Source organism: Heliconius melpomene, chromosome 5 (genome assembly GCF_056956725.1).
Source record: "Heliconius melpomene rosina isolate 202511_hmr_F chromosome 5, ASM5695672v1, whole genome shotgun sequence".
Classification (NCBI taxonomy): domain Eukaryota; kingdom Metazoa; phylum Arthropoda; class Insecta; order Lepidoptera; family Nymphalidae; genus Heliconius; species Heliconius melpomene.
Window position 1 is genome coordinate 6,740,296 of NC_140393.1, and position 26,739 is coordinate 6,767,034.

Genomic DNA, 26,739 nt, shown 5'->3' on the forward strand with positions numbered 1-26,739 from the left:
TAATCCAATTGCTGAATAATATCGCTAAAGAACATAAATATTATCTAAGTATTAGTTTTAAAAGTGAATATCTGAACCAATGAAAATAACATATGGTGGGTATTGCCTATCGATACCGAATTCCCTAATTTTATTACCAGGAAAATATGTACACTTGATACTTATTACCAAATTCTAAACAAAAACTCAATAATGCATGGAATTTTCTAAAGAAGCGAAGCATTCCTACATTATCGATTATATAGGCATAAAAATAACGGCCTTTCATTAGGACCGGTCCACCACACGCTAACGGCGGGTGATTACCCTTTATACATAACTTGTTGGACTTGTCTTGGGCTTATGAGTATCAGATATTGGCGACAGCGGTCAGCTGAGTCAGGGGGAAGGCTGATTCATGGTTAGAAATGAGAATTACCGAAAAAGCATTTGAACTTTATTATCTGAAATTGTACCAGTCGGCCGACATGGGTGATATCATATTGGCCAATAGAAGTCATTTTATGACATCATTTTCTAACATATTATATTTAACATGTACCTACATAGCGGAACTTAACGCCGCGCTTTTGCCTTGGTACCAGAGCGAAGAAATGAAAATTAAATATTGGAATGATTCACTATTGAATGTATTATACATTCTATCGCTTTCTAAAATAAATTCAATTACTTTTTCGTAGAATAGATATTTATAATTTTCTGGGTTTACCCATCTTTTTTGTTAACTCTTTGTTTATCAAGACTTCAAGATATATCCTTGAATGAAAAATTGAAGACAGAGATTCCTTCCTATAACCATTAGGTATGTATGCAGTCAGGTCTTCCAATTTCGTTTATAAATAAAAGACAATTTCTCCAAAAAGTTTTATTAAGGCATCGAAGGCACCACGTTGAGTTTACATCGGTGGGTTAAATTCCGCTTAGATTTAAAATTCACAAAAATATATGACTAGATAAAACCGTAAAGTGTATTTAAATGATAAGTATCTTATCATTCACAGTATATTATATGCGTCTTAATAAATTATATTATACGATCAATCTTCTGTAAGCAAGGAGGTACTCCAGATATGAAGTGCTTCATAAAAGCTATGTAGGTATACTTAATTTAGGAACATTGTCTATTGATATTTAATTATTTAGGGCCATTAAAAATTATCGTTATAGTAAAAATTATTTTAAAATGAACGCATTGACCACAAGCTTTTAAAATTACAAAAAAAAAATCATTTCAATTTACTTATATGTAAACATATATTTTTTTTATATTACACATTCGTATACATAACACTTTAAAATGTCTTTGAAGTTAGTGCCATACTTAAAATATATAATGGTCCCGCTATATATAAATATATAATAATAAATATCTAATATTATATAAATAAAAACAAAAACATACAATCGTTTCCACATTGATAGAAAAGGATATCCAGCCTCACTATTACGTATTGAAAATTATAAAATTAATTGTTCAATTTTTTTATTTTAAAATTTCAAGAGTTCAAATGTTAAAATATTGGCAGTGTTATTACATTTATGCTTCGATAAAAGAAAGGTGCTTCCATTATTCATTTCATAACGCTACCTAATTCTACATTGATTTCTTCTCTTTAATTAATCTCATAAATGTAGTGTTTTTTCTGTTAGATGCTAGAAACTACTATTACTTAACTTGGCCTATTTTTTAATTATTTAGATATGAGCGATATTTAAAATTTTTCATTAACGATTGTCAGATTTGCGGATGATATAGAGTACAGAGATATAAAATATAATATTTTTATGATATGATAAAGACAGCAAAATAAAAATTATCACATCATCGTCTTGTGCAAGAGTGTACATAAACCTGTTAACAGCCTATAAAACAAATTCTCAAGACACACAACCATAAGATTATATGTAAATATATGATCATCTCAAGATATTTAAAATGTCAAAAATCAGTTTTTAATCTCTACTATCTTAGGTGTTAATATTATAAATATGAATGTAAGTTTGTTTGTTATGCTTTCACGCCAAAACTACTCAGCCGATTGTTATTTGTGCACGAATTGCTAGAGGTATTAGAAAGAACATGGAATGCTTTTTATTAAAAATAAAATATCTTTTGGTTATAACATAAAAATACTCCATAAAAATAAGCATAATAAAAAATATGCTTAAGTGAAGCCGTGTGTCTTTAGTATATATATAAAATGTCATGATTTCGCTAGTGTGGAATAAAGGTCACTTAATTTTATATTTTTTTACACTTTGAAATGGTATAAAAACTAAATCTTCAAACTCTACAACTAAGTATAAGAAAGAACAAATAACATATAGAAATATGTAACGTGAAGGTATGTCATTGGTTTTTCTTAAGTAAAAAAATCCTACTACGGCACATGTATAATGAAAAATGACATAACACTTCAAGTCAATTAACTTCTTAATAAAATATATGAATCACCTTTCGTTATACACACGTTGTTTACAAACAAATTTACATAAAGACTCTACATTACAATCGTTTTTTATTTAAGCGTAAGCTATAGTTAAATAATTTAACTATATTTTTATTAAATACTAGTGGACCCGGACGCGGCTACGCCTGCTTGAACTATAAGAATATTTTCGCGTCGGTCATACTATGCCGCCCGTAGGCTAGTCATTTCGAATCAGTGACATCTCCTTAATTATTTATTAGTATGTTAAACAGTAAACTATAATTTCAATCTAGATGAAATGCTAAAAGTGACTATAATATTTACTTTCATAAGGATGAATATCAAAATGTCGCGGTAACGGTTGCGTAGCGACGCGACGGTTGTTATTAACATGGCAGAATAAATTGCATGTCAAATTAGAAAGTACTTTAAAATATATTAGTTTATATGTGTAATGTAATGTTATATAGCCTATAGCATTTCTGAAGAATGCAGCTTTCATATAAAACAATAACAAAGAAAATCGGACCAGTATATCCAGAGATCTTAGCGTTCAAACAAACAAACAAACAAACAAACTCTTCCGCTTTATTATATTAGTATAGATTTTAGATGCAATTTTTCAAGACTAAACCTATTTTTACTGAACCTTACCTCCAGCAGTCACTTAGATAATAATTATTAAAAAAATATTTTTTACGCTCATAGACCAGACTTTTACACCAAAAATATTGAATAATTCGTAATCACAATCAAAGGCACTGGTTAAATTTATGCGGTAGAAATATTTACTTGTATCCTCCTTTTCCCCTTAAAAGGTACGGAACCCTAAAAAGAAAACAATACCTACGTACTTAGAACACAAAACTCTTTTGTAACTTGTGACTAATAAATAATAGTAAAATACATTTGTTAACATCAACACGCAAGCCCTAGTATATCTACATACATTATAATAATAACTAAATTATATTAAATTGTAATATTATAATGTTTTACGAACCACATCACTTATTTGATGATTTAATTGACTATATGTAAAATAATAAAAAAATGTTTAAACTATATATATTGAATAACTGACATTTTTCTTTCGCAATTTTAGAAATCATAGAAAAAGAATCAAACGGTATTGATTAGTTCTAAATAATAAGTATTTTTTCATTACAATTTTACCTTAACGTCCCGATATATCCCCCCTTTCCCGATAAACTTCTCTAAAAAAAAAACCTCCAATAAACATAAGACAACGCCACCATTGCAAAACTCAAACCATAAAGTAATTAACATTAAAGTAGAAAAGATCAAAAACGAAGTGACCCATCTCTAGATCCTCTGCCCAGTCCTTACAAAACTTAATTTATCAATCAGAATCATGACCACCAGCTCAACTGAGGCTATTTCTGCATTTTCTCCTTCAGTTTAAGACCTCTATTATCGCCACCTGCGTTCACTTCACTTCTGTTATCGCACTGGTACTTCAATACTTTGTCGTCGGCCGCTCTGACTCTTTCTTGTAAAATTTCCACAGTTCTGTTGAGCAGTTTGATTTCTTCTTGCAAAGGGTACATCTGCATGTTCATCTGCATTAGTTCTTTCTCGTGAGCCAATTGTAACGTGTGGAGCTGTGGACAATGATTATGTTGTTATTATTTTTTTATTTAGCCTATGGCACAGTGAGCACGTTTGATGGTTGTGGGTTCGATGCCCACTTGAGTTATTTGTGTTTTCTTTCCCCCCAGCTTTAAGTACACAAGCAATTCAATACTTTTATGCTATATTTTACTTCAAAAAATCTGAAAAAAAAAACCTTTATATACACGCTTATTTACATTAACTAGAAATTATTACAATTCACTTAATAAATTAAGTACATATGTAATAGTATGTAAAATATAGTTATATATATTTTTTGGTGCGTCATTCGAGTACGCTACGCTACACGTTCAACTCATTCATTGTTATAAAACAATAAGTACAATATACCTACATACTAATCTTAATTGTATATTTATATATAAATTTGGTATATCCATAAAAACGAGTACAGAAAAGAAATGATACAAAAAAGTACTTTTATTTTAATCTATAGGTAATATATATTTACTAGTAAATAAGAGAGTTCAACTCCAATTGTTTCCTATCCATGAATATATTGAAATAATTTCGTAATTATTAATTTCACAACTATTAAAATAAATTTCGTCTTAAATTGAATCGAAGAATTTATAAGGCAAAACTTCATAATAGTATATTAGACAATGACGTGGACCGTCGCGTCGTTTTATTAGTGCACGTGTAAGTTTATTGTAATTTGAAAAACACGTTATAAACATACCTACTACGAAATATTTATTTATTTTGAGCAATCATAATAAATAAATAAATGTATAAATGTTGATTATGAAAAAAAAAGTAAATTCAATAAGACAGCTCAATTGATTTTGTAAAAATTTGAACCTAGGTAGATCTCTAAATATTTTTTCAACCCTTCAACTAGAAAAAGCTAATCTTAAAACACTCAATTGTCAAGTCAACCCGAATTATCAACCCTATTTTCTTGTTCATCCCTAAAAGCATGCATACAAAATGTATATTTTGATCAGATTCTATATAAAATCTAATACATAATAATAATAAGACATTTAACATCAAAAACTAATTTCTATCTAAAAACGAATCTTTAAAAACCCAATAGGTATCTATCGTTAAAAGAGGACAAAAGCATTAACTATTAACAATCACATATAAATAATACAAGGTTTTTCTAAAAGTGAACTTCAAACGCGTACTATAATTCCTTTTAGATGATTCTGTGTCCATATAAATGTATATATAAATATAACAAACAAGGAAAAAATTGCACATTTAATGAATCTATCAATGTAGGTACAATGGAATCAAAAACCGGATTTAAAGTATCTATAGGAAAAATATTTACGCATCTCCTGCACATAGCAGGGCAGGCAGAGAGAACCTAATGTTAAGACACTCCGTTTTCTACATTTTTGACAGCATTTTTGACATTTGGTGTTAAATGGTGGAATTTAATTTAACTCTATGAAAATAACAGGGACATCCATTTTGTGGGGTCCAAAACAATGATTTTTAATTTATTTATCTGTTTGTCTGTGGGTTTGTGCCAGTAATTTTAAAAACGGCTAAACCGATTTACATGCAGCTTTCACTATTATATTTTGGCAAACTTCCCTTAACATTTAGTGTTAGTTTTATTTCAATTTGTTCATAAAACTTACGTCAATATAAAGTAATGTATGACAATATTGCTATAAAATAAATATATTAAATTGGCTAAAACGTTAAATATCAATGTATGGATATTGTCTTTAAAAGGATAATATTATTAGATCCCGGAAGTAATTCAGATGAGAAAATAAATAATTGTGTAGTAAAAGCGGGCGAAGCTTCGGGCTAATATAGTACCTAATGTGTATGTGAGAGGACGACTAAATTAATAACTGACGTATTATGTACGCATTTACTTTTAGTTGCAATAATAATATAAATAAAACGATAAAACTTTCTTAAAAACGTATTAATAAAATATAATAGCAATATTAAACAGAAAGTAACAATCGAAATTATTATAAGTGTTAAAGGTTATGGGGTTTAAAAATATATATTTATATAAGCTACTAGCTCTATAAGAAAAAGTTAAAACAACAGTGATACGGAAAGATAGAAAAATCTTTAGTAGAAGTCCATTAAAAAGTCGAGTTATATTTTGTTAATATATGTCTAATAGTTATTTCGTTTCTCTAAGTTTTAAATATTTTAGAGGAAACATTTTAAAACGAACTGTAAAAATCGATCGGTCCCTTTTCATTTGAAGCTTTTACAAATGGTCTAATTTGAAATTTAAGAAATTTTGAACCCAACATTAAAAACACATTACTTTGGATATCTGTGTAAAATAGTTGCCTTTAATATACTAATATTATAATTGTGAATGTAAGGTTGTTTGTTACACTTTCACGCCAAAACCACCCAACCGATTATAATGAAACTTTGTACACATATTCTTAGAGGTTTTAGGATGGACAAAAGATACTTTTTATTAAAAAAATAGTACATTAAAAAGTATATATTATCTTTTGGCTAAAGTTAATATGAAAACAAAATAAGGTTGCTTGAATGCGCTATCAATAAATAAACATAACTTACATCTTGGATCCTCTTCTTTTTTAGCATTATTAAATCTTCATTAGTACGTTTAAGAGAAGCCAGTAATCCAACCCTTTCTTCGACTAACACTTCCTTTTGTTTCCTCGTCTCACCTAGCTCGACCTCCATCTCTAAGTTCACTTTGGTCGATATATTTTCTGCAGACTTTGCCGGCTTACATGTTTTTCTTTGAGGATTCAAGTTTAGTAATACTGAAGCGAACATATTTTATATTACCTCATTAGTATATGTATATAATATTAGCAAAATAAATACAAAAAAAGAGAGATTTACCTTCCTTTTCCTTTTGCAAATTTCGTAAATTTTTCCTCAATTCTTCAGTTTCTCTATTAATTTTCGATATAGTACGCTGTTTCACTGTTAGTTCGGCTTGAAGGCCTTTGATAGTTGCTACTAAATAACTGTCTTCCTTTAGCTTATTAAATATTAATGCTGAATTTTGAGTTAATCGACTGACAGCTGATGATGCCCTATCAACTTTCACTAAAGTTTGAGAAGCAGTCGTCTGTACATTTCTTGTTACCGTTTGTACAGCTACATCGTTCAAATTTGCTTTATTTATCTTATTTTTCAATTCATTATTAGTTTTTCTATCCTCCATAAGCTGACGTTCAACATCTATTATATGATTTTCATATTTTTGTTTCATATCGCCAAATTTTTCTTGAAGCGTAAGTAATATGCCTTGGAAGTGTTTTTCTTTATCCTTTAGTTCTTGTTCCAATCTCGATATACGTTCTTCTAACAATTTCTTTTTGTTGTCTTCGAGTGAAGTTGATTTTGATGCAACTGTGGGAAATATATAAGTGGCTTAATAAGTTATAATTGGAAAATGTAATTTCCCATGTCGTAAAGATTTAGAATTCTTTTTATTTTATATTCCCTCCAATACTCGTATCTTATATGATTATGACAACGATACTGAATGTAACTTGATATCTGCAATAACCATAGTCGGTAGAAGTCACTATTTGCTACTTGAGTATATTTCAATAATGATATTATGAATTAAATTAAATAAGTATATAAATACATTTAAATTTACCAAACCTAAGATAATAGATCAATTTTTAAAATACTTGAACGACTTTTATCTAAAAGGAAATCAATCAATTAGCACTTTAAATCTTTTTTCACCTTCAATTTACAACACATAGTAAGTAAAGGTGAAAACTCACTACCTATTAAAGCTGACACGGAGTCTGGGTGTTTTCTTTTTAGTATCAATTCCATTTCCTTTACTTGCCTCTGAAGATCTTGGATAACTGTAGCCTCCTTGTCTCTTTGAATAGTAATATTCTTTCTCTCATTTCTTTCTTTACTCAGCTCAGCTGTTAAACTTTGCTCATTCTGTTTGGACGATTTCAATTCATTGTTTTTATTTTCATATTCCTTTGACAATCTACCTACAAATTTTTCACATTCGGCCACTTTTAATTCCGCTAGGTAGTTTTGCTCATTGACTTGGTCTAATTTTTTACGTAAAACTTTGTTGTCTTCGGTTAACTGAACATTTAACAATTCTAAGTTCTTCATGCGCTCATTAGTGTCTTTTAATTCTTCTAATAAGGATTCATGTTTACAATTGGGAGCTTTTTTTGGGGAGTTAGTTCCAAATCTGGCAACTTTTGCAGCTTCTTTTTTCTTTGAATCGATGACACCAGCAGAAAAAGGCCTCAGCTTCGGCTTCCTCCGAATGTCGTTTCCTTCTTTAGTGCCTTGCTTTGCGCTTTGATTGACCTAAAACATAAAAATAATAAACAATGACCAAACCTACTTTATAAATGTGAATCATTTGTAATACAAGTTTTTACTATAAAAATCGTAAACGAGTAGGTAGGTATAATAAAAAAGAAGCCAGAATGGATTTAACTGTAAAATCCTCAATAATAATAGATGTTAAATTTCTAATAAAAGGTAGTGAACGAAGAAAACATGTTTACAGTAAACACGGTTTCTCGTTATTATAAAATAACTGCAACTTAGAGGCAATGACCGGGCATGGCGCCTTGCTACGACAAGAAGGTTGTCATTCTGGTTCCAAAATAAACACAAATGACTGAACAATATTCTTTAACATTAATGCGTTATTTCCTGTAATCTCTCCCATTTTAGGTATTTAGTTCAAATGGTATTTAGAACGTATGGACTCATAGCGTAGCAGTTTAACCTTAATCTTTAAAAACATTCTTATATGTTCATTTAATACTCGTTTTCTCACTAAACCCATACTAATATATGAATCACATAAAATTGAATTAATTTTAATATCATGAACGCAAACTGGTATTGCCGTTTATCAACAAGTAGGTACATACACAAATATTACTATAATATAGAATAGTATATACTATAGTATATAGTATAGCATATAGCAAAACATTAGGCTACTATCAATATTTACCACGTAATTAATAGAATATAACAATCCCGCATTAAGCAGGATAGGCAAAGGGAACCTAGTGCTAAAACACTCCGCTCTCCACATTCGCAACGCAACATACGTTTATCAAAATAAACTTAATGTTTAGTCTTATTTAGATTTTTATAATTTAAAACAATGATTGCGCAATGAATTAGCTTTGAGAGCTTATTGCACACGAGTGCATAGATACGGCTGTGTTTATGTATGGGACGTCGTCGTCCACCGCCAGTCAAGATGGGGAAGTGGTCAAGAGCGCTTGTGCTGCTAGTGGTCGCCGCGGCGGCTACCTGCACTCCGGTCATCAACGATCTCGAACCAGGAAAAGGTAATATAACTTTAATATTATTATAATATTGTCTTATTGTTTGTTATAGTTTAAACATTTAAAGCATATAATGTATGTGCCTATTAAAACTTAGACTTTTGCTCTATCAAAACTCTACTAAGCAAAATTTTCAAGTCACTTATTAAAATTTAAGTAAATCCCTAAAATTCTCCACGTACACCTAAAATTCCGTAACATTTAAATATTCTAGAAAAAAAACCCTAATTTTTAATAAATAAAATAGATCCTTGGTAGAGCATAGCAAGATATGATAATTTGAATATTTGCCCACAAATTATCAATTACATATTACCAATATTTATCAATTATATGTTATATTACCCTTGTAATATAGGTTTCTCAACTTTTTCACGATTTAGTCGGTTTTAATAAATGCCTCGTCCGAGACCCTCAACAAAAAAGGCATTCATAATATTCTTATTAATACCCCCCCCCCCATACCTATTAAGTTAGTAAATAAATAAATCAAATGAATACATATTACACTTGTATTATAAAGAAGGAAGAAAATGTGATAAGTTTTATAATCAAAAACAAAGGAAATAATAGTTACGCTTCCGGAGGTAGAGTTACCTTCAGGATACGTGAACGAAATGAAAAATTGGAATCTGCGGAAACCACTCTTGGTTTTTAAATGAAAAATATAAATACAATAGTATGACAAATATATAAATACTTTATATAAAAAAAAGTATAATATCTATATGAATGAAAATAAAATAATAAAATATAGGTATGAATAATAAATGAAAAAAAAAACTTATACAAAACAACGTTTAATCATCAATTTATAAATATAGGGGACACAAAGAGTGACTGTAAAGGCGACTGATTGTGGGTTCGATCCCCACTCGATGAAATAAAAAAAAATATAATTTCATTCCTTCGCTCTGGTGTGGAGGCAAAGCACGGCGCTAAGTTCCGCCACTAAATACAAAATGCCTCTAGAATTCAGCAGAAAATGGGGAACGATGTGTCCTAACACTAGGTTCCCTCACCTTGCTGTCTCCGGGATAAAGCGTGAAGCTCAAAAAAAAACCTATAAAAAACCTTAATATGTAAGTACAATACTGATGTAGAACCGTTAAAGCCAGATCAGTGGAACCGCAATGAAATCGAGACTTGGTCAGAGAAAGTCATTTAACGTGTCGTATGAGGACTAGGGCCGCATGCTAATCGTGTGTTTTCATTTATACCAGGCAATATATCATTTAAAAGTAGAATTATAATTTTCACTTTTTTTATATATACGAACAGTACAATATTATTTTTAGCTTCACGGTATATCCTGGTCAAGGCAGGAATAGGCAGAGGAAACCAAGTGTTAAGACACTATGTTCCCGTTAAGACACTTCCGTTTCCCACTTTCCGCCAAATTTTGGAAGCATTGCGCATATTAATTTCCTTGCTTCTTTGCGCTTAAATATTTAACCGACTTCAAAATAGAGGAGGTTCTGAGTAATATTTTCGAGGGGGAATCGACTCCAAAGCTAGTCGCATTTATATTCGCACACTTGTGCTTTTGCCCCTGCGCCACTTCTGACTCCAAGGACGATATTAATATGTATATGTAGATATACAATAAACCGACATTATTGGATTTTCCTAACGTCCTTATAGAACTGTATATCGCGGATGGAAAATCATCATCATTCAATTAAATCAATTTTTTCCCATAATATTGCCTACTAATATACCTTCAAAATAACTTCAAAATGTTATATATAAAAAAAATACATATATTAAAGTAAATATCCAAAAATATTTTAATACATTATAAACTATCGGAATTTTCGGATTATCGAATTACTTTGTAAATAAAATAAATTGCAAACAATAGTGTTTCTAAACATGTTTTATAGTAACACACTTATTTAGTTTCTTTAACCGTTATCCACTTAGATAGTATTTACATACAGGTAGGTACATATGATACGGAAACAGCAAATAAGTCAATCACGCAGAGTAGCGGCGTAGTTAGAAGAATATGGCACGTTAGAATGGAGAAGATAGTGAATTAAAATTCTTTACATACGTTTTTAGAATATACGTTTCCATTTCTATTATTCGGACACCCTTAGTCTCTATTTATATATATAAAATCGAAAGGTCACACACTCATCACTAAATCTCAGAAACTACACGGTGCTAGGAATCTGAAATTTTGCATAGGAGTTATTTATAGGACGTAGGTGCTCGCTAAGACGGGAATTGGCAATATTCGACTTCTAAGGGGTTGTTTTTGGGGTTGAAAGTTTGTATGAAACTTCGTTACTACAAATGCTAGGAGTCTCAAATTTTGCATGGACGTCACTTATAGGACGTAGGTACTCATGGAGACAGAAATTAATAATAACGTAGTTCACGCTGACGAAGCCGCGGGCGGGCCGCTAGTTATTAATAAATAAAATGTAAAAATACTAAATTTTATTTAAAGTACCTAGTATTCTATAAATAAATAACATACATTTAAAACAATAGAAAGATCGTATCATCGAGAATTGAATAGTTAAAACCTCGTATTAAACAAAAGGATGGTCACGGCGTGCTGCAGCAAGAGGAATATACTGTAACAATGATGAGGCTGTATAATTACTTATTCACGTTTATATTAGCACTAGGACTAGACCCTCGAAGCGAACCACACCACAATCATTAAAATTACTTATACCTTGATTATTAATAATTATAGAGAATGACCTAAAACAATATATTCAAATACTAGTTGCTGTATGCAACTTCGTTTATTTGGATTGCCGAATGCCGTAAAGCATAAAATTTCCGTAGATTCCTACGAAATATCTTTTCTTGATGCTTGCCTGTAGGATTAGGAAATTATATGAGGAATTTTAAATTTTAATCTAGCACTATAATATTCATATAATTAACAGAATGGCCCAAACGTGGTGAAGTAAAGCAGCCTCAGGATAAACCAGAATATGACGGCACAACAGAACAAACTCTCAGCACTAACTTAGTTGAAGACCCACCAGCTGAAGTCAAGGATGAAGTCGAAGAACAAATTTTAATACTCGCGAAAGCCGCAACTGATGTCGACACGAAAGTGGACTACTCGGGCGCGCAATTGTGGAAAGTGTCAACGGAGAAATCCGGCGTAAGGGGAATTCTAGGAAGACTTCGTCGTAGAAATCGTACGTTTTGCATTTTTATATATGGACAATTTTAATGTTTTTAAGGTTCCGTATCTCAAAAGATACAAAAGGAACCTTTTTAGGATCGCTTTCTCATCATACTGTCCGTCGGTCAAGACCAAGCTGAAGTTAATATCAAATATTCCAGTCATAGTCTCTTAATAAAATTTCTAAGCTAATAAGAAAAGATATGAACATTTATGCATAATTTTTGCTGCATTTTATTTGAAACTTGGCGGATAATTGAAATCTATAAGAAAATTTACATTTTATATGTATTTCATAGATAAAAAAATTTACATACCTACATTAATTAGTACCTAGTTAGTTAATTCGTTTTTCATAAACATTTTATAATTTTTTTTATAAATTTACAGTTATAACAACTTGGGGTGGTAATCACACCTACGTCGATGTCCTTGTGAAGCCAAATGCTATTCAAAATTTAACTAGAGTATTTAACAGAGAAAACATTTCATATGACGTCGTTATTGAGGACTTGCAGAAAAGAATAGACGAAGAGAACCCACCGTTAGACGAAAACGAGATCGAGCTTCAGGATAGACGAGGTTCGTGATATTCGAAGTATTATATGAATGTGGAAACCCCAAGATCAATGAATATCATATCAATATTCCAAGGGTTGATGTGGTTTTGTTGCAGCGAGAGCTTTCAATTTTTGGCGTTACAGGGCCAATCTGCGGCGGGTAGGTTTGGTGCGTGCCTATATGGGCTACAATTCCATTAAAATGCCCATGGAGTATTGGCCATATGCGAATTGGGGTTCGTTCATGTATAGGAGTCAAATTATTTCTATGTTTTTATTGTGGGAATATTATTATGTTGTATGTGGATTAACTTCACATTTTCGGTAGAGGAATTTTGGCATGTTTAATTGTTTATAAAATATACCTATAATAGGTTTTCGTAACTAACTTTTTATTATGTTTTGTTAATAATGAGGACGTTGCAAACACTAAAAGCGGAACTACGGTAAAAATTACCTATTCATTAACAATTTTTTTTGTGAATAATTAAAAAACTAAACATACGCAAAATGTGCTCAAACTTTATATGAAACCTTGAAAGCTTATAAAATCAAATAAGAAATTTCTATATACATAGATAGAAAGAGATAGAAATTTCAAAAGTCTCTTTCTACTGGCAGGTCACCGGATGACGTGGAAGCAATATCACAGGCTCGAAGACATCCACGGTTTCATGGACTACTTAGCCAAGACATACCCCAAGATAATAAGCGTCAATACCATAGGAAAGTCTCATGAAGGAAGAGACCTTAAGGTTGGTAACCACAACTAGTACCTAAAATGTTGCCGAAATTTACCTTACTATGTTTATTCTCATCATATTTATTCATAATTGTATAAAAAAGTATTAAGTATTTATAGTCAACCACCAGAACACAAATTATATCCATATAATTGTGGGTTCGATCCCGCTCGAGGTAATGAAATGTTTATTTAAATATATATGCCTATTTTTTCGCTCTGGTATCGAGGTATCCACTCTGGTATCCGCCACTCAACACGCAATGCCTCCAGAATTTATAATAATAGTAGCGTCCCTCTGCTTCCTTGCTGTGTGAGGGATATAGAGATAATAGATTTTATCAAACATAAAAAAAATATGAAGTTTAAAACTTGAAAAAAACTAATTAAAATATAATTTATAGGTACTCAGAATTTCTAATGGTAAATCTACAAATAAAGCAGTATTTATCGATGGAGGCATTCACGCTCGGGAATGGATAAGCCCGGCTACTGTTACTTATTTTATCAACCAAATTGCGGAGAATTTTGAGGAAGAATCTGATGATATCAAAAATATTGACTGGTACGTACGTGGTGGTAGTGTTCTCGTGGTTATAGATATTATAGACAGTTTTTGTTTTTCTTTCTCCATTTAACGTATCTAATTCTCTCTCTAAAGTCTTGCGTATTAGGTGTCAGAAAGTTACTATCTTTCCAATAAATAACTTCGATTATATAAAAAATCATTTAAAAACTTATCCAAGCATACATTTAATTATTATTCTAAATTACACCTATCTACTAATATACTATGTCTATTAAAGAATTTCATATATTTTAACACATTTTTTGTTATTCTTAGGTATTTCCTGCCAGTTGTAAACCCAGATGGTTATGAATACACACACGTAAAAGATCGATTGTGGAGAAAAAACCGAAGACCGTCTTCTAGACTATGTACTGGCACTGATCTCAACAGGAACTTCGGGTAAGTTTTATATTATCGATTATAATAAAAAAATGTCCAAAATAATAAAATTGAAACAAGACTTATAATTATTTTTAATTTTTTATAAATATTCTAGATATCGTTGGGGCGGTAAAGGTTCATCAAGCAATGCTTGCAGCGAAATATATAGAGGAGCTAGGGCATTTTCTGAACCAGAATCTAAAGCTGTTTCGGTAAGTAAATCTTGTACCTAAACTCTATAAGTGCCACTTAGACACTTCATTATAAGCATATGCATTATCCTTTATGTAGGTAATTAGATAAAAAAACACTTTAAATATTTTAAAGTGTGATTATTTACATAATTGTATTTTAAAAGGTTATTAAATATATAGATTATTTTGTATTATTCTTCTCTGCTTTTTATTTTTTACAATAACAATAACTCTTGAGAAAAGTGGCTTTGAAACTCTTAAATACTCAAAATTTATCAAAATAGAAATAATATCAATTGGCGTAATAATTTAAAACTTTTACTCTTTAAATTCACACATTAACTTGACTATAATACATATTACTATTTTTACATTTCTTTTATTATTAAAAACTTTTAAATGTGTATATGTTAGTAAATTTTATGCTAAAATTTTAAATAATTAACAGAAACCGAAAAGACTCCTTATAATTTAATAGTAACACATTACATTACAAAATTGTTTCCAGGAATTCATCAAAAACAGTGCAGCTAACTTCACAGCATATCTAACATACCACAGCTACGGGCAGTATTTATTGTACCCTTGGGGCTATGACAATGTTGTGCCACCTGATCACAAGGATTTAGATGTTCTTGGAAAGAATATTGCTTCAGTAAGTTAATCATATCAATTATTAATGTTTTGGAGGCTGTTTTGGCGGAGCGGCACAAGTGTGTGACTGTAACGCGAAGTTTGTGGGTTCGATCCCCACTCGAGGAGGTGTAATATTTATTTACTTTTATATTTCCATTTCTTCGCTCTGGTGTCGAGGCAAAGCGCAGCGTTGAGTTCTGCCACTCAACACGCAATGCCTTCAAAAATTCGACAGAAAGTGGGGAAAGGTTTGTCTTAACACTAGGTTCCCTCTGCCTCCCCTGCTGTGTGGTGGGATACAGCATGAAGCTGATAATAAAAATAATTAGCATTGATTTACAAACTACACCTCCAACAGAATCTAAAGGATGCAGGTTTGAATCCCAGCCTACATTTAAATTTTTATTTATTTTTAAAAATATATTTTATTTTTCTTTACAGGCAATAGAACAGACAGGTGGTTCAAAATATTCAGTTGGTTCATCAAGTGGACTTTTATACCCAGCCTCAGGAGGTTCTGATGACTGGGCCAAAGGTCAAGGAATTAAATATGCATACACTGTTGAACTGAGCGACACTGGTCGCTACGGTTTTGTTTTACCCACATCATATATTGAACCAGTCGGTAGGGAATCAATAGCTGGACTAAGAATACTTGCTGCTCAAGTTGCTAAAGTATAATTTACTTTATGTAGTTATTTATTTTTAACATAGGTTGTGATATCATGCATTATCAAAATATTTTTAAAATATTATATAATTAAATTTAAGATTATAATTATTATTGCGTTTTATTTACCTTTTCTAGTGCAGTGTCACAGTTTCTGGCTGTTAATACTAAGGTTGTGGGTTTAATTCCTGTTTATAGGAATGAACTATTTTCATTTTATTTTTCTGGTAACAAGACAAAATAAGGTGTTCAGTTCCCATATTCATCAGGTAAAGTCTCCAAAATTGGTGGACAGTAGGGTACAGATTATCTTAAGACAAGCTTCCTTCTGCTAACTCTGTTTTATGGTGAATACAGGTGAAAATAAAAACTTACCTTTGCTGTAATGTTAGTATTGTATTCCAAGTTGACAATATTATCACTGGCTTGAGTAACTTTTATTTGTGGTATATTTCCTGGTACAATATTTTGTCGACCACTTTTCACAGCAGCAACTACAGGGCTGCTTTTCAATAAATTTTCAGTCTCCTGGGCAATATCTTCAGCTCTTTTTAGAATTAATTCTACATCATCAACATCTTCCCCAATTTCTGTATCATTATTCTTAGCATCAGACAATTTCTTAATTTCATTAAATATCAACTTAATTTCTTCATCACTGTCTTTATATGCCATGCAATTATTTTCATGGAATAAAAATTCTTTGGTACTATTGTCATTAGAAGGCATTTCTTTATTTGATTGATGTACAACAAATTCAGCCATACCTATAATAAACGGAGTAAATTAGAATTACAACAATTATCAAATGTTTTCATTTGAAAATGTTGTTTAATATTGTCAATTTGTCACTAGCCAGCCGTTGCTAAGCAACATTTTCATTTGTCAACACATAGGTTAAAAAATCCTTAGACTTTAACGTCCTCCATGAATATTAATTTCATGATTTTAGGATTTACGATAGAAAGGATAAAGGAATTGTATTGATATTGAGATGATAGGGTAAATATACGATTGGACATAATGATATATTGAACAAAGCGTCTCCGCTTTACTTCTTAAAAATAAAATTCCGTAAATAGGGTTGATAGAAGCGTTATTTATTACCTACAGTTAATTTTTTAATATGCTCCTGATTTTATCATCCTAAAAAATCATGCAGAAGTATGAGTTAATACAAATTTTATATTTACTGCATATTAAAACTGATTTTATACTTATAATATTTCATAAAATACAAAAATAAAAGTAATTTCAATTTTACTAGATTAGTGATAAGCATAGCTACAAGCGTATTGAAAACGTGACAGATTATGGATTCCATTTGAACTCGGGGAAATGAAAATTTCATGTATTTTTTTTATATCCTCGTTATGGTAACGAGGCAAGCATGAGTCGTCTCATGCTTGCCTCACATTTCGAGTGCCACTCAATACTAGATCAGATACCAGAAATTGGAAAAGTGACAAACAGAAGTAATTTAATGAGAGTGAGAGAGAGAGCTTTTATTATAAAAATAAATTTTATTATTATTTTTGTTCGTAGAATTTATTCTATATTTGATTTTTTTAAAATTCATTTATAGAAGAAATTTGTTACCTCTACGTGATTTGTAAAAGGTCAAGCTCATAAATGTCATCGCCAATTGTCAATATAAAGTGTCAATATTGCTACAAGTTTGTTGTGCATCAATATAACAAAACAAGAGTCGCTTAGCTTTCTAATTGGATGTAAATAAAATAAGAACAAGATGTCAGTTCCACCCCAAGCTTTTGTCAACAAGAATAAAAAACATTTTCTAGGAATCCCGGCACCACTAGGTTATGTAGCTGGTGTTGGTAGAGGGTACGTTTATCTGCTTTATTGTGTTGTAATAGTTTCATGACCACTTTAAGCTTGTGAAAGGGAATAATTTTAGCATCTCGTTTTTTTCAGTGCAACTGGATTCACCACTCGATCTGATATTGGCCCTGCCAGAGATGCTAATGATGTGTCGTAAGTATCATTTTACATCAAGAAAAACAATCATTGACCCTAAATATTTCATGGTTCGTTGATGATTTTTTATTCTTATATATGCTTAGTAATGCTAAAAAAAAAATGGTATATTTTGCATTGTAGTGATGATCGACATGCTCCACCAGCAGCTAAACGTAAAAAAACTGAAGAAGAAGACGATGACGAAGACCTCAATGATTCCAACTATGACGAATTTTCTGGATACAGTGGTTCCTTGTTTTCTAAGGTTTGCCAATTTCTTTATGTATTTTGTTATTTTATTATTTTTAAGTATATATTTTGTTGTTATAATAAAAATATATGTTGTAGGATCCATATGACAAAGATGATGCTGAAGCTGATGCTATTTATGAATCAATTGATAAAAGAATGGATGAGAAAAGAAAAGAATACAGAGAAAAGCGTCTTAAAGAGGATTTAGAAAGATATCGTCAAGAAAGGTAACTTCATTATTACAATACATATTTAAAGTTATAATTTAGTTTAATTTGTTAAAGTTACAAATTAAACTTTTAATTTACAGACCAAAAATACAACAGCAATTCTCAGACTTAAAACGAGAACTCAAACTAGTTTCTGAAGATGAGTGGGCAGCTATACCTGAAGTAGGAGATGCAAGGAACAGAAAACAAAGAAATCCAAGAGCTGAGAAGTTTACACCCTTACCTGATAGTGTTTTATCAAGGAACTTGGGTGGTGAATCATCATCCACTATTGATCCTAGTTCTGGCTTAGCATCTATGATGCCTGGTGTGATGACACCTGGAATGTTGACACCTTCAGGTATGTTTTTGTGATAATTTATATTGATATTGATATGTGTACACTATAAATGTTGATAAAATATAATTTCCACTCAATGAGGTTAGTTTTTAATAACTCATCACCACTTAGAGCTTTACTCTGCTTACCCTGCCATAATTATGTTAAAGTTGCAGTGACATAGTGAAATTTTGTTAGAAGTTCATGTCATATTGTTTTTAATTATCATGTAGTAATAAAAATGACTCAGGGTGGTAAAAAATCAAATTTGAGAATCAACCATTATTTTTAGTTTAATACTAAATTCCACACATAGCAGAATAGGCAGGCAATGTGAGAACCTAGTGTTAAAACACTATTCCTATTAAGACACTCCATTCCCCATCTTGGGGCATTGAGAAGCAGAACTCAACTATCGCATTAAGCTAAGAAATAATAATTTACTTATATCATTTACAGGTGATTTGGATCTCAGGAAGATAGGTCAAGCAAGAAACACACTAATGACAGTAAAACTGTCACAAGTATCAGATTCAGTAACTGGCCAGACCGTTGTTGATCCTAAAGGTTATCTAACTGATCTACAATCAATGATACCAACATATGGTGGTGATATAAATGATATTAAAAAGGCAAGGTTGCTATTGAAATCTGTGCGTGAAACTAATCCGAATCATCCGCCTGCTTGGATAGCTAGTGCTCGCTTGGAGGAGGTTACAGGTGTGTATTTTTTATCATGGCATTATAATATTTTTAGAGGCTGCCGTGTTTGTAGGTATGATTTCCACACAAGACAATGAATTACTTTCATTTCTCACTTTCGCTATAAGACAATGCGCAACATTGAGTTCAATAAGCAATGTCTCGAAAATTGGGCGGAAAGTAGAGAATGAAGAATTGTTTTAGCATTAGATGTCACTGCCTACCCTGCATATGTGATGGTTGTAAAAAAATAAAAACAAAAACTATACCTAGTCATAACTTGCAGTGATATGAAATTATACCTCTAACTAATCAAAGTTTACTTGAATGAACTAATAAGACAGTAATTATTCACGTTCCGCCAAAAAATGAGAAAACGTGTCTAAACATTCGATTTCTTCCGACTACCCTGACAAGATTATAACAGTATGGCCGAAGTGTAATAGGCGCCTTGATGTTAGACTTTTGATTTTCCACATTGTACACTTTTAAATATATAAAATCAAATCTGCGCAACTAACTTTAGAGCAGTCGTGACTCATCGACAGTATGTATACTATACTATACATATCAATAACATACCTACATCTTCCATACAGGTAAAGTCCAATCAGCCCGTAACCTAATAATGAAGGGTTGTGAAGTAAACCCAAGTAGTGAGGAGTTGTGGCTTGAAGCAGCTCGCCTTCAACCACCAGATACGGCGAGAGCAGTTATAGCTCATGCTGCAAGGAACTTACCCCATAGTGTTAGAGTATGGGTGAAAGCTGCTGATTTGGAACAGGAGCCTAAGGTAGGGCCACAATGTATTTTTATTTGTAGTTCATATAATATTAGTATTAAATATCAGAGCTATTAAAATATTAATACAGGGCCTACTAATTTAGGTTGCTAAGGCAAAGGGAACGTGGGTACACTCCATTTCGCTTTTTCAATTGAAAACTTGTACCATTGGGTAATGAGAGGCGGAACTCAACGCCGCGCTTTGCCTTGTTACCATAGCTAGCATATAAAAATGTTAAATATTTCATTCCCCTAGTGGAAATCGAACCCACAAACGTCGTGTTTATAGCCGCTTGCTTATGCCTCTCCCCCACGACATTGTCGGCCAAATATTCAATGATTGTAGATTATCTAAATATGTAACATTGACAAAAACATTGGATATATTGGACATCAGTAGTTTATTTATAACTACTGATGTCCAATAAATCCAAAAAAAAAGGCATTCATCATATTTTTTTTGCATAAATATATTTAGTAAATTCATAAAGATTATTATAATTTTAGTAGTAAAGTTATATTGGTTTCTTAACACATTTATTTCAAACTTCAATTTTTCCATAATTACAATAATTCCATTTCAGGCCAAACGTCGCGTATATCGTAAGGCATTAGAACACATACCCAATTCAGTCCGGCTATGGAAAGCAGCTGTTGAATTAGAGAATCCAGAAGATGCTCGCATACTTCTATCAAGAGCGGTAGAATGTTGTCCCACCAGTGTGGAACTGTGGTTGGCCCTGGCTAGATTAGAAACATACGATAATGCAAGAAAAGTACTAAATAAGGCCAGAGAAAATATACCTACGGACAGACAGATTTGGGTTACGGCTGCTAAACTTGAAGAGGCTCATGGTATAATTGCCTCAGTGGAATATTTTTTTATTTGCTTTATGCTGTATTGCCCATATTGTATCAGCCAGACTTTGTACCCAATTTTAAACATTTTGTGTGTTGATGTATCAGAACTTTGTCTTTTTACCAAGGAATTGAAAATAATTCCCCCTAGTAAGCATCGAACATACAACCGTCGCGTATACAGTCTCAGACATTGTGTTACGGTTGCAAGTTTTTTTGGAATGAATTAGTGGCGTGACCTTAACGCTGCGCTGTACCACCGAAACGGGAAACTGAAAACAAATTAAATACAATTATTCCGACGATCGAATCTATATCCATCAAATTCTTATAACTTATAATTCTATTGAAGTAAAATTATGGTAGATATTTTGAACATTGTCGATATGGGGGATATAGCTCAGTGGTAGAGCATTCGACTGCAGATCGAGAGGTCCCCGGTTCAAACCCGGGTGTCCCCTTACACATTTCATTTTGTAATTTTTTTTAAACAAATAGTATATTAGAGTTTGCATAATGTGATTGTAATTTATAGTAAAAAATAATGTTAACATAAATATTTTCAATTCAACAGGTAACACTCATATGGTAGAAAAAATTATAGATCGTGCCATAACGTCGCTCAGCGCTAACGGTGTTGAGATAAACCGCGAGCACTGGTTCAAAGAGGCCATGGAGGCTGAGAAATCTGGGGCCGTGCACACTTGTCAGGTAAAATTGTTCTTATTTTGTTTTAAGATTTGTTCTATTTACCTTTAAAATATTGTTCATTAAAAATTTAAATAAACTTTTGCAAGCAACTTTAGAATCATCGGAAAACTGGCTTGGAAGGCAGTTCTGCTTAATTAACTCTTAATAACTCAAGTTTTAGTTACTTATTTCTTACATAAAGTATGTTAAATAATTAAACATTATGACTATAATATATTATGTACATTTTTTATTTTTATTTCACTTTGTCATCATTCGGTCACAAGACTGCAAAAATACTATGTTTGTAATATTCAAAAACTAAAAATGACCATTAACAGATATTTCTTTTTTGTTTTAAAGGCAATCATTCGTTCTGTGATCGGTCACGGCATAGAACCAGAGGATCAGAAACACACGTGGATGGAAGATGCTGAAGCTGTGAGTATCGGAATTTTATTTATATTTAAAGATATTTTTTAAAATTATTTTCAGACATTTAATATAAATATTTTAAAACTATTAAACAAAAATATATAAAAAAACTATTTTTAATAATAAAGTCAAACGGGAGAATGAATTATTTTCATTTTCTCGCTTTACTAATAAGACAAAGACCAGCGGTTATTTCCGCCAATCAACACCCTAAGTTCTCTCTGTCTACCCTGCTATATGCGAGATACTTATTAAGGTTCAGGAAGTTACATTAGCAAACTGGTGGTAAATTATTTAACGTTCAAAAAATAAACTATGTAACCTCCTATTTTTAATAAAATTATTTGACTTTAACTTTATCATCAGTGTGCAAATGAAGGTGCCTACGAATGCGCACGCGCAGTATACGGCTACGCCCTATCGGTGTTCCCTTCAAAGAAATCAATATGGCTGCGAGCGGCGTATTTAGAGAAACAACACGGGACCAGAGCTAGTTTAGAGGCATTGTTGCAAAGGGCGGTGGCCCATTGTCCCAAGAGTGAGGTGCTTTGGTTGATGGGCGCCAAGTCTAAGTGGTTGGCTGGTAAGTTGGTTGGAGGTTTTTTGGTTTTTGTAAGTGTGATGTTAGTGAAATCTTGTATATTGATCTGCTTAATTAAGTATGAGTGGTTTTTGTAATTAAAATTGTTTTATTTTTTGACAAGGTAATTTTATTAAGTTTTATTAAATGATCGTTAATTAACGACTATCATTGTCTGGTTATCTATCTAATTCTTAAAATGAATAAATTGGATTTTTTTTTTTTTTCTGTTGATTGGTCCACAAAACAAAACACAAAACAAAATACATTGACATAAAGAAAAAAAATCATAAACATAGTAATTACACGCGATTGCATTTTTCTAAATGTAGACACAGCATGCATTTTAGTAAACAAAAATAGCCTAACTTATGGTAACAGTGAAAAAAAAAAAAAAAACTAATACACATACCTATATATGTAAAAATAAAATTTTAAATCTTAACAATTTTAAAACGTAAATACAAAGACTAATATGACAACTTAAATAATAGTTACAACTAAAATTATATTATATTATAGTGGTTGATTTAGTGTATTTTATTAGGTTAGGTATAGCATTTTGCTAAGAGATTTGATTGTCGATTCAAATATGGATCTCCAATGAAAAAAAATTAACGTAGCTAGCACCTAAAGGTATTAATTGAAATAAGTATTTTTTTTAATTGTGACAAAAAAAATACTTGGTTTGATTTGACTCGATTTCGCAACCAGTTTCTGATAAAAATATCCATTTCCGATTTTTAGGTGACGTCCCAGCAGCCAGAGGTATTCTTTCGTTAGCGTTTCAAGCTAATCCCAATTCAGAAGAGATTTGGTTAGCGGCTGTAAAACTTGAGAGTGAGAATAAAGAGTATGACAGAGCGAGACGGTTGTTGTCAAAAGCGAGAGCGTCTGCTCCTACACCACGGGTGAGGACATTTTGGATGACATTTCTTATATATAGTGGTTGATTTGTATTTAATGCATAATGTTGAAGTGCTTTTCACTTTGCCCAATTAATTAAACTTTTACACCTAAACAGGTAATGATAAAATCAGCAAAACTAGAATGGGCGTTAAACAAAATGGACGTTGCATTAAATTTATTGGAAGAAGCGATAAAAGTATTTGGAGATTACGCTAAACTGCACATGATGAAGGGGGAGATCGAGGAACAGATGGAGAAGGATGATGACGCATACAATACTTATTCTCAAGGCGTGAGTGTTTATGATATGTGTATTTAAAGTCTATAGTGCTGTGCTATCTATATGGGGCAATACAATTTAAAATTTTAGAAATGTTTAAAAATTATAAAATAATGATAATTAACGAATAATAATGATAATTAATTAATGAATTATTTTTGTTATCATAGCTAAAAAAATGTGCGACCTGCGTGCCAATGTGGATTCTACTCTCAAGACTGGAGGAGAAACTAAAACATGTCACAAAAGCGAGATCTGTTTTGGAAAAGGCGAGGCTTAGAAATCCGAAGAATCCCGAACTATGGTATAGTTTTTATTAATTTTTTTTTTTTCAGATTTCAAATAATTCATCACAACAGCATGCACATAATATTATTTTCTTTTAAATTATTTATGAAATTCGCATATTATGCTATTTATATTTTAACGTACACTGTCGACGTATGGTGATGTTATTTATACTGCCTTACAACAAATTATTTTCAAGTACCTCCATTAGTCAACTACCAATTAAATAATGTGAAAAACGCCACATCAGTCAATACAATTAATTAAGTCATTATTTTCTAACATATAACTAGTTTTATTCATTCAGGCTAGAGAGTGTCCGCCTGGAAGTCCGAGCTGGTTGCTCGGAGGCGGCAGGTTCCCTGCTCGCCAAGGCCCTGCAGGAGTGTCCGGCGGCGGGGCGGCTGTGGGCGGACGCGATATTCATGGAGGCGCGTCCGCAGAGGAAGACTAAGAGTGTAAGTATTTTGGGAATTATAATATTTTACAGATTGAGGCCAGTCGTGGCGTAGGGGCACAAAATGTAAACGCAGCTGGAGGAAATGAAATATTTATTTAAATTTATATTACCACTAGTGGACCCGAACGCGGCTACGCCCGCTTGAACTATACGAATATTTATTAAATATATTTATGAAATTATTTACAGTTTTCAATAGAGAGATGCGTTAAGCAAGCTTATTTTGGGTGACGTTTTCTAACAACAAACTTTGCAAATGGTTGCTTAGCAACGACGGTTGTTATTAACATGGCGGAATAAATTGTATGTCAAATTAATAAATATTTTAATATATTGGTATATATCGAAAATATTACAAATATGAGAAAAAAAAGTATCCTATGTTCATCCCGGGACCCTCAAGTATCTCTATATGAGTATTTTATCACAATTAAATTAGCGGTTTGGCCCTGATTGCGTAAAAGACAGACAGACAGACAGACAGACAGAGTTACTTTTGAATTTATAATATAGGTATGGATTGAGTATAGACCAAGTGGAGAACGGAGTGTTCACTAGGTTCCCTTGCCTACTCTGCTGTGTGCGGGATACAGCGTGAAGATGATTTTACTTCACTTAACACTAAATAGGCTTCCTCTGTCTACCCTGCTACATGCAGGATACAGCATGAATAAAAAAATACGAGTTCTAATTTATTTATGTATTTTTATACAGGTGGATGCATTAAAGAAATGTGAGCACGACGCCCATGTTTTACTCGCTGTGTCACAACTTTTCTGGACGGAGCGAAAATTAAACAAATGTAGAGAATGGTTTAACAGAACGGTAAGTTATAAAAAATATTAATTAAAAAAGTATATAATAATTAGTATATTATATGTATACTAATTAATACAATTATCAGTACTTCTCCTAAAGTTTATTATTTATATGTGGTATGTTATTTAAATGTTTTGTAGAAAATGTAGCATTGACACTTCATTCTTTCTGATTACTACTCTAATACAGCGTGAAGCTAAAATAAGAATAGTGTATTTTAATAGTACTTTTTTTCTTCACTTAATAGGTAAAAATCGATCCCGATCTAGGGGATGCATGGGCATACTTCTACAAATTCGAACTCCTGAACGGCACAGAACAACAGCAGGAAGACGTCAAATCTCGGTGTAAAGCGGCAGAGCCCCACCACGGCGAGCACTGGTGCAGAGTGTCCAAGGATATAGCGAACTGGTGCTTCAGTACTGAACAGATACTGTTGCTGGTTGCTAAGAATCTACCTGTACCCACTTAGTTTTAGAAACAAAGTTATTTGATTGTAAACTAAATATGTATTTTTTTATTTCCTACCTTTCTCTGGAATATATATTTTTTTAATTTTAGAAGTCCGATTACAAACATCATTTTGCTTTGTTATCTACTAGAGGCGGGTGTATTTAAGAAAAAACCGGTCAAGCGCGAGTCGGACTCCCTCACCGATTCTAAACCAATTTTAGGATTATGATTGGAAAATATCCTATAGATTTTGATGTCGTGGCGAATAAAATTATCAAACTTAAAATTTGATAATGAAAGTATTATAGGTGGTATGCGGGCGAAGCTGCGAGTGGGCCGCTAGTTAGATAATAATACTTGAGGTTAGAATCTTAATCAATGATTATTTTCAGTTAAACC

General features: G+C 31.8%; 3 protein-coding genes and 1 non-coding gene across 6 annotated transcripts; 3 read left to right on the plus strand and 1 right to left on the minus strand.

The window, feature by feature from the left end:
* Positions 1–3,517: 3,517 nt before the first annotated feature.
* On the minus strand, positions 3,518–17,635 carry LOC146539096 (uncharacterized). 2 transcript variants are annotated; one of them, XM_085185962.1, is made up of 6 exons: positions 17,410–17,635; positions 16,678–17,069; positions 7,820–8,378; positions 6,912–7,427; positions 6,618–6,829; positions 3,518–4,057 (listed from the first exon to the last, which is right to left on the minus strand). In XM_085185962.1, the coding sequence occupies exons 2-6, from the start codon at positions 17,065–17,067 to the stop codon at positions 3,830–3,832; spliced, it is 1,905 nt and encodes a 634-aa protein (XP_085042088.1). In that variant the 5' UTR covers positions 17,068–17,069; positions 17,410–17,635; the 3' UTR covers positions 3,518–3,829. The 2 variants fall into 2 exon arrangements, with proteins under 2 accessions (XP_085042088.1, XP_085042089.1); XM_085185963.1 differs by lacking the exon at positions 17,410–17,635 and having other exon boundaries at positions 16,678–17,183.
* LOC146539097 (carboxypeptidase B-like) lies at positions 9,229–16,413 on the plus strand. 2 transcript variants are annotated; one of them, XM_085185965.1, is made up of 10 exons: positions 9,229–9,388; positions 12,301–12,561; positions 12,939–13,130; positions 13,225–13,344; positions 13,730–13,863; positions 14,255–14,415; positions 14,695–14,820; positions 14,918–15,014; positions 15,505–15,651; positions 16,074–16,413. In XM_085185965.1, the coding sequence occupies exons 1-10, from the start codon at positions 9,268–9,270 to the stop codon at positions 16,311–16,313; spliced, it is 1,599 nt and encodes a 532-aa protein (XP_085042091.1). In that variant the 5' UTR covers positions 9,229–9,267; the 3' UTR covers positions 16,314–16,413. The 2 variants fall into 2 exon arrangements, with proteins under 2 accessions (XP_085042091.1, XP_085042092.1); XM_085185966.1 differs by lacking the exon at positions 13,225–13,344.
* Positions 17,636–17,925: 290 nt separating the features above from the next.
* On the plus strand, positions 17,926–26,393 carry Prp6 (pre-mRNA processing factor 6). The gene is made up of 17 exons (XM_085185961.1): positions 17,926–18,147; positions 18,238–18,297; positions 18,424–18,547; positions 18,631–18,761; positions 18,845–19,104; positions 19,543–19,803; positions 20,385–20,578; positions 21,153–21,423; positions 22,001–22,137; positions 22,480–22,557; positions 22,918–23,134; positions 23,879–24,042; positions 24,156–24,332; positions 24,491–24,624; positions 24,916–25,066; positions 25,783–25,893; positions 26,135–26,393. Exons 1-17 carry the CDS (start codon positions 18,053–18,055, stop codon positions 26,357–26,359), a joined length of 2,790 nt encoding a protein of 929 aa, XP_085042087.1. The 5' UTR covers positions 17,926–18,052; the 3' UTR covers positions 26,360–26,393.
* Positions 21,816–21,887, plus strand: TRNAC-GCA (transfer RNA cysteine (anticodon GCA)). Its single transcript has one exon. It is a non-coding gene; the product is annotated as a tRNA-Cys (tRNA).
* Positions 26,394–26,739: the final 346 nt, after the last annotated feature.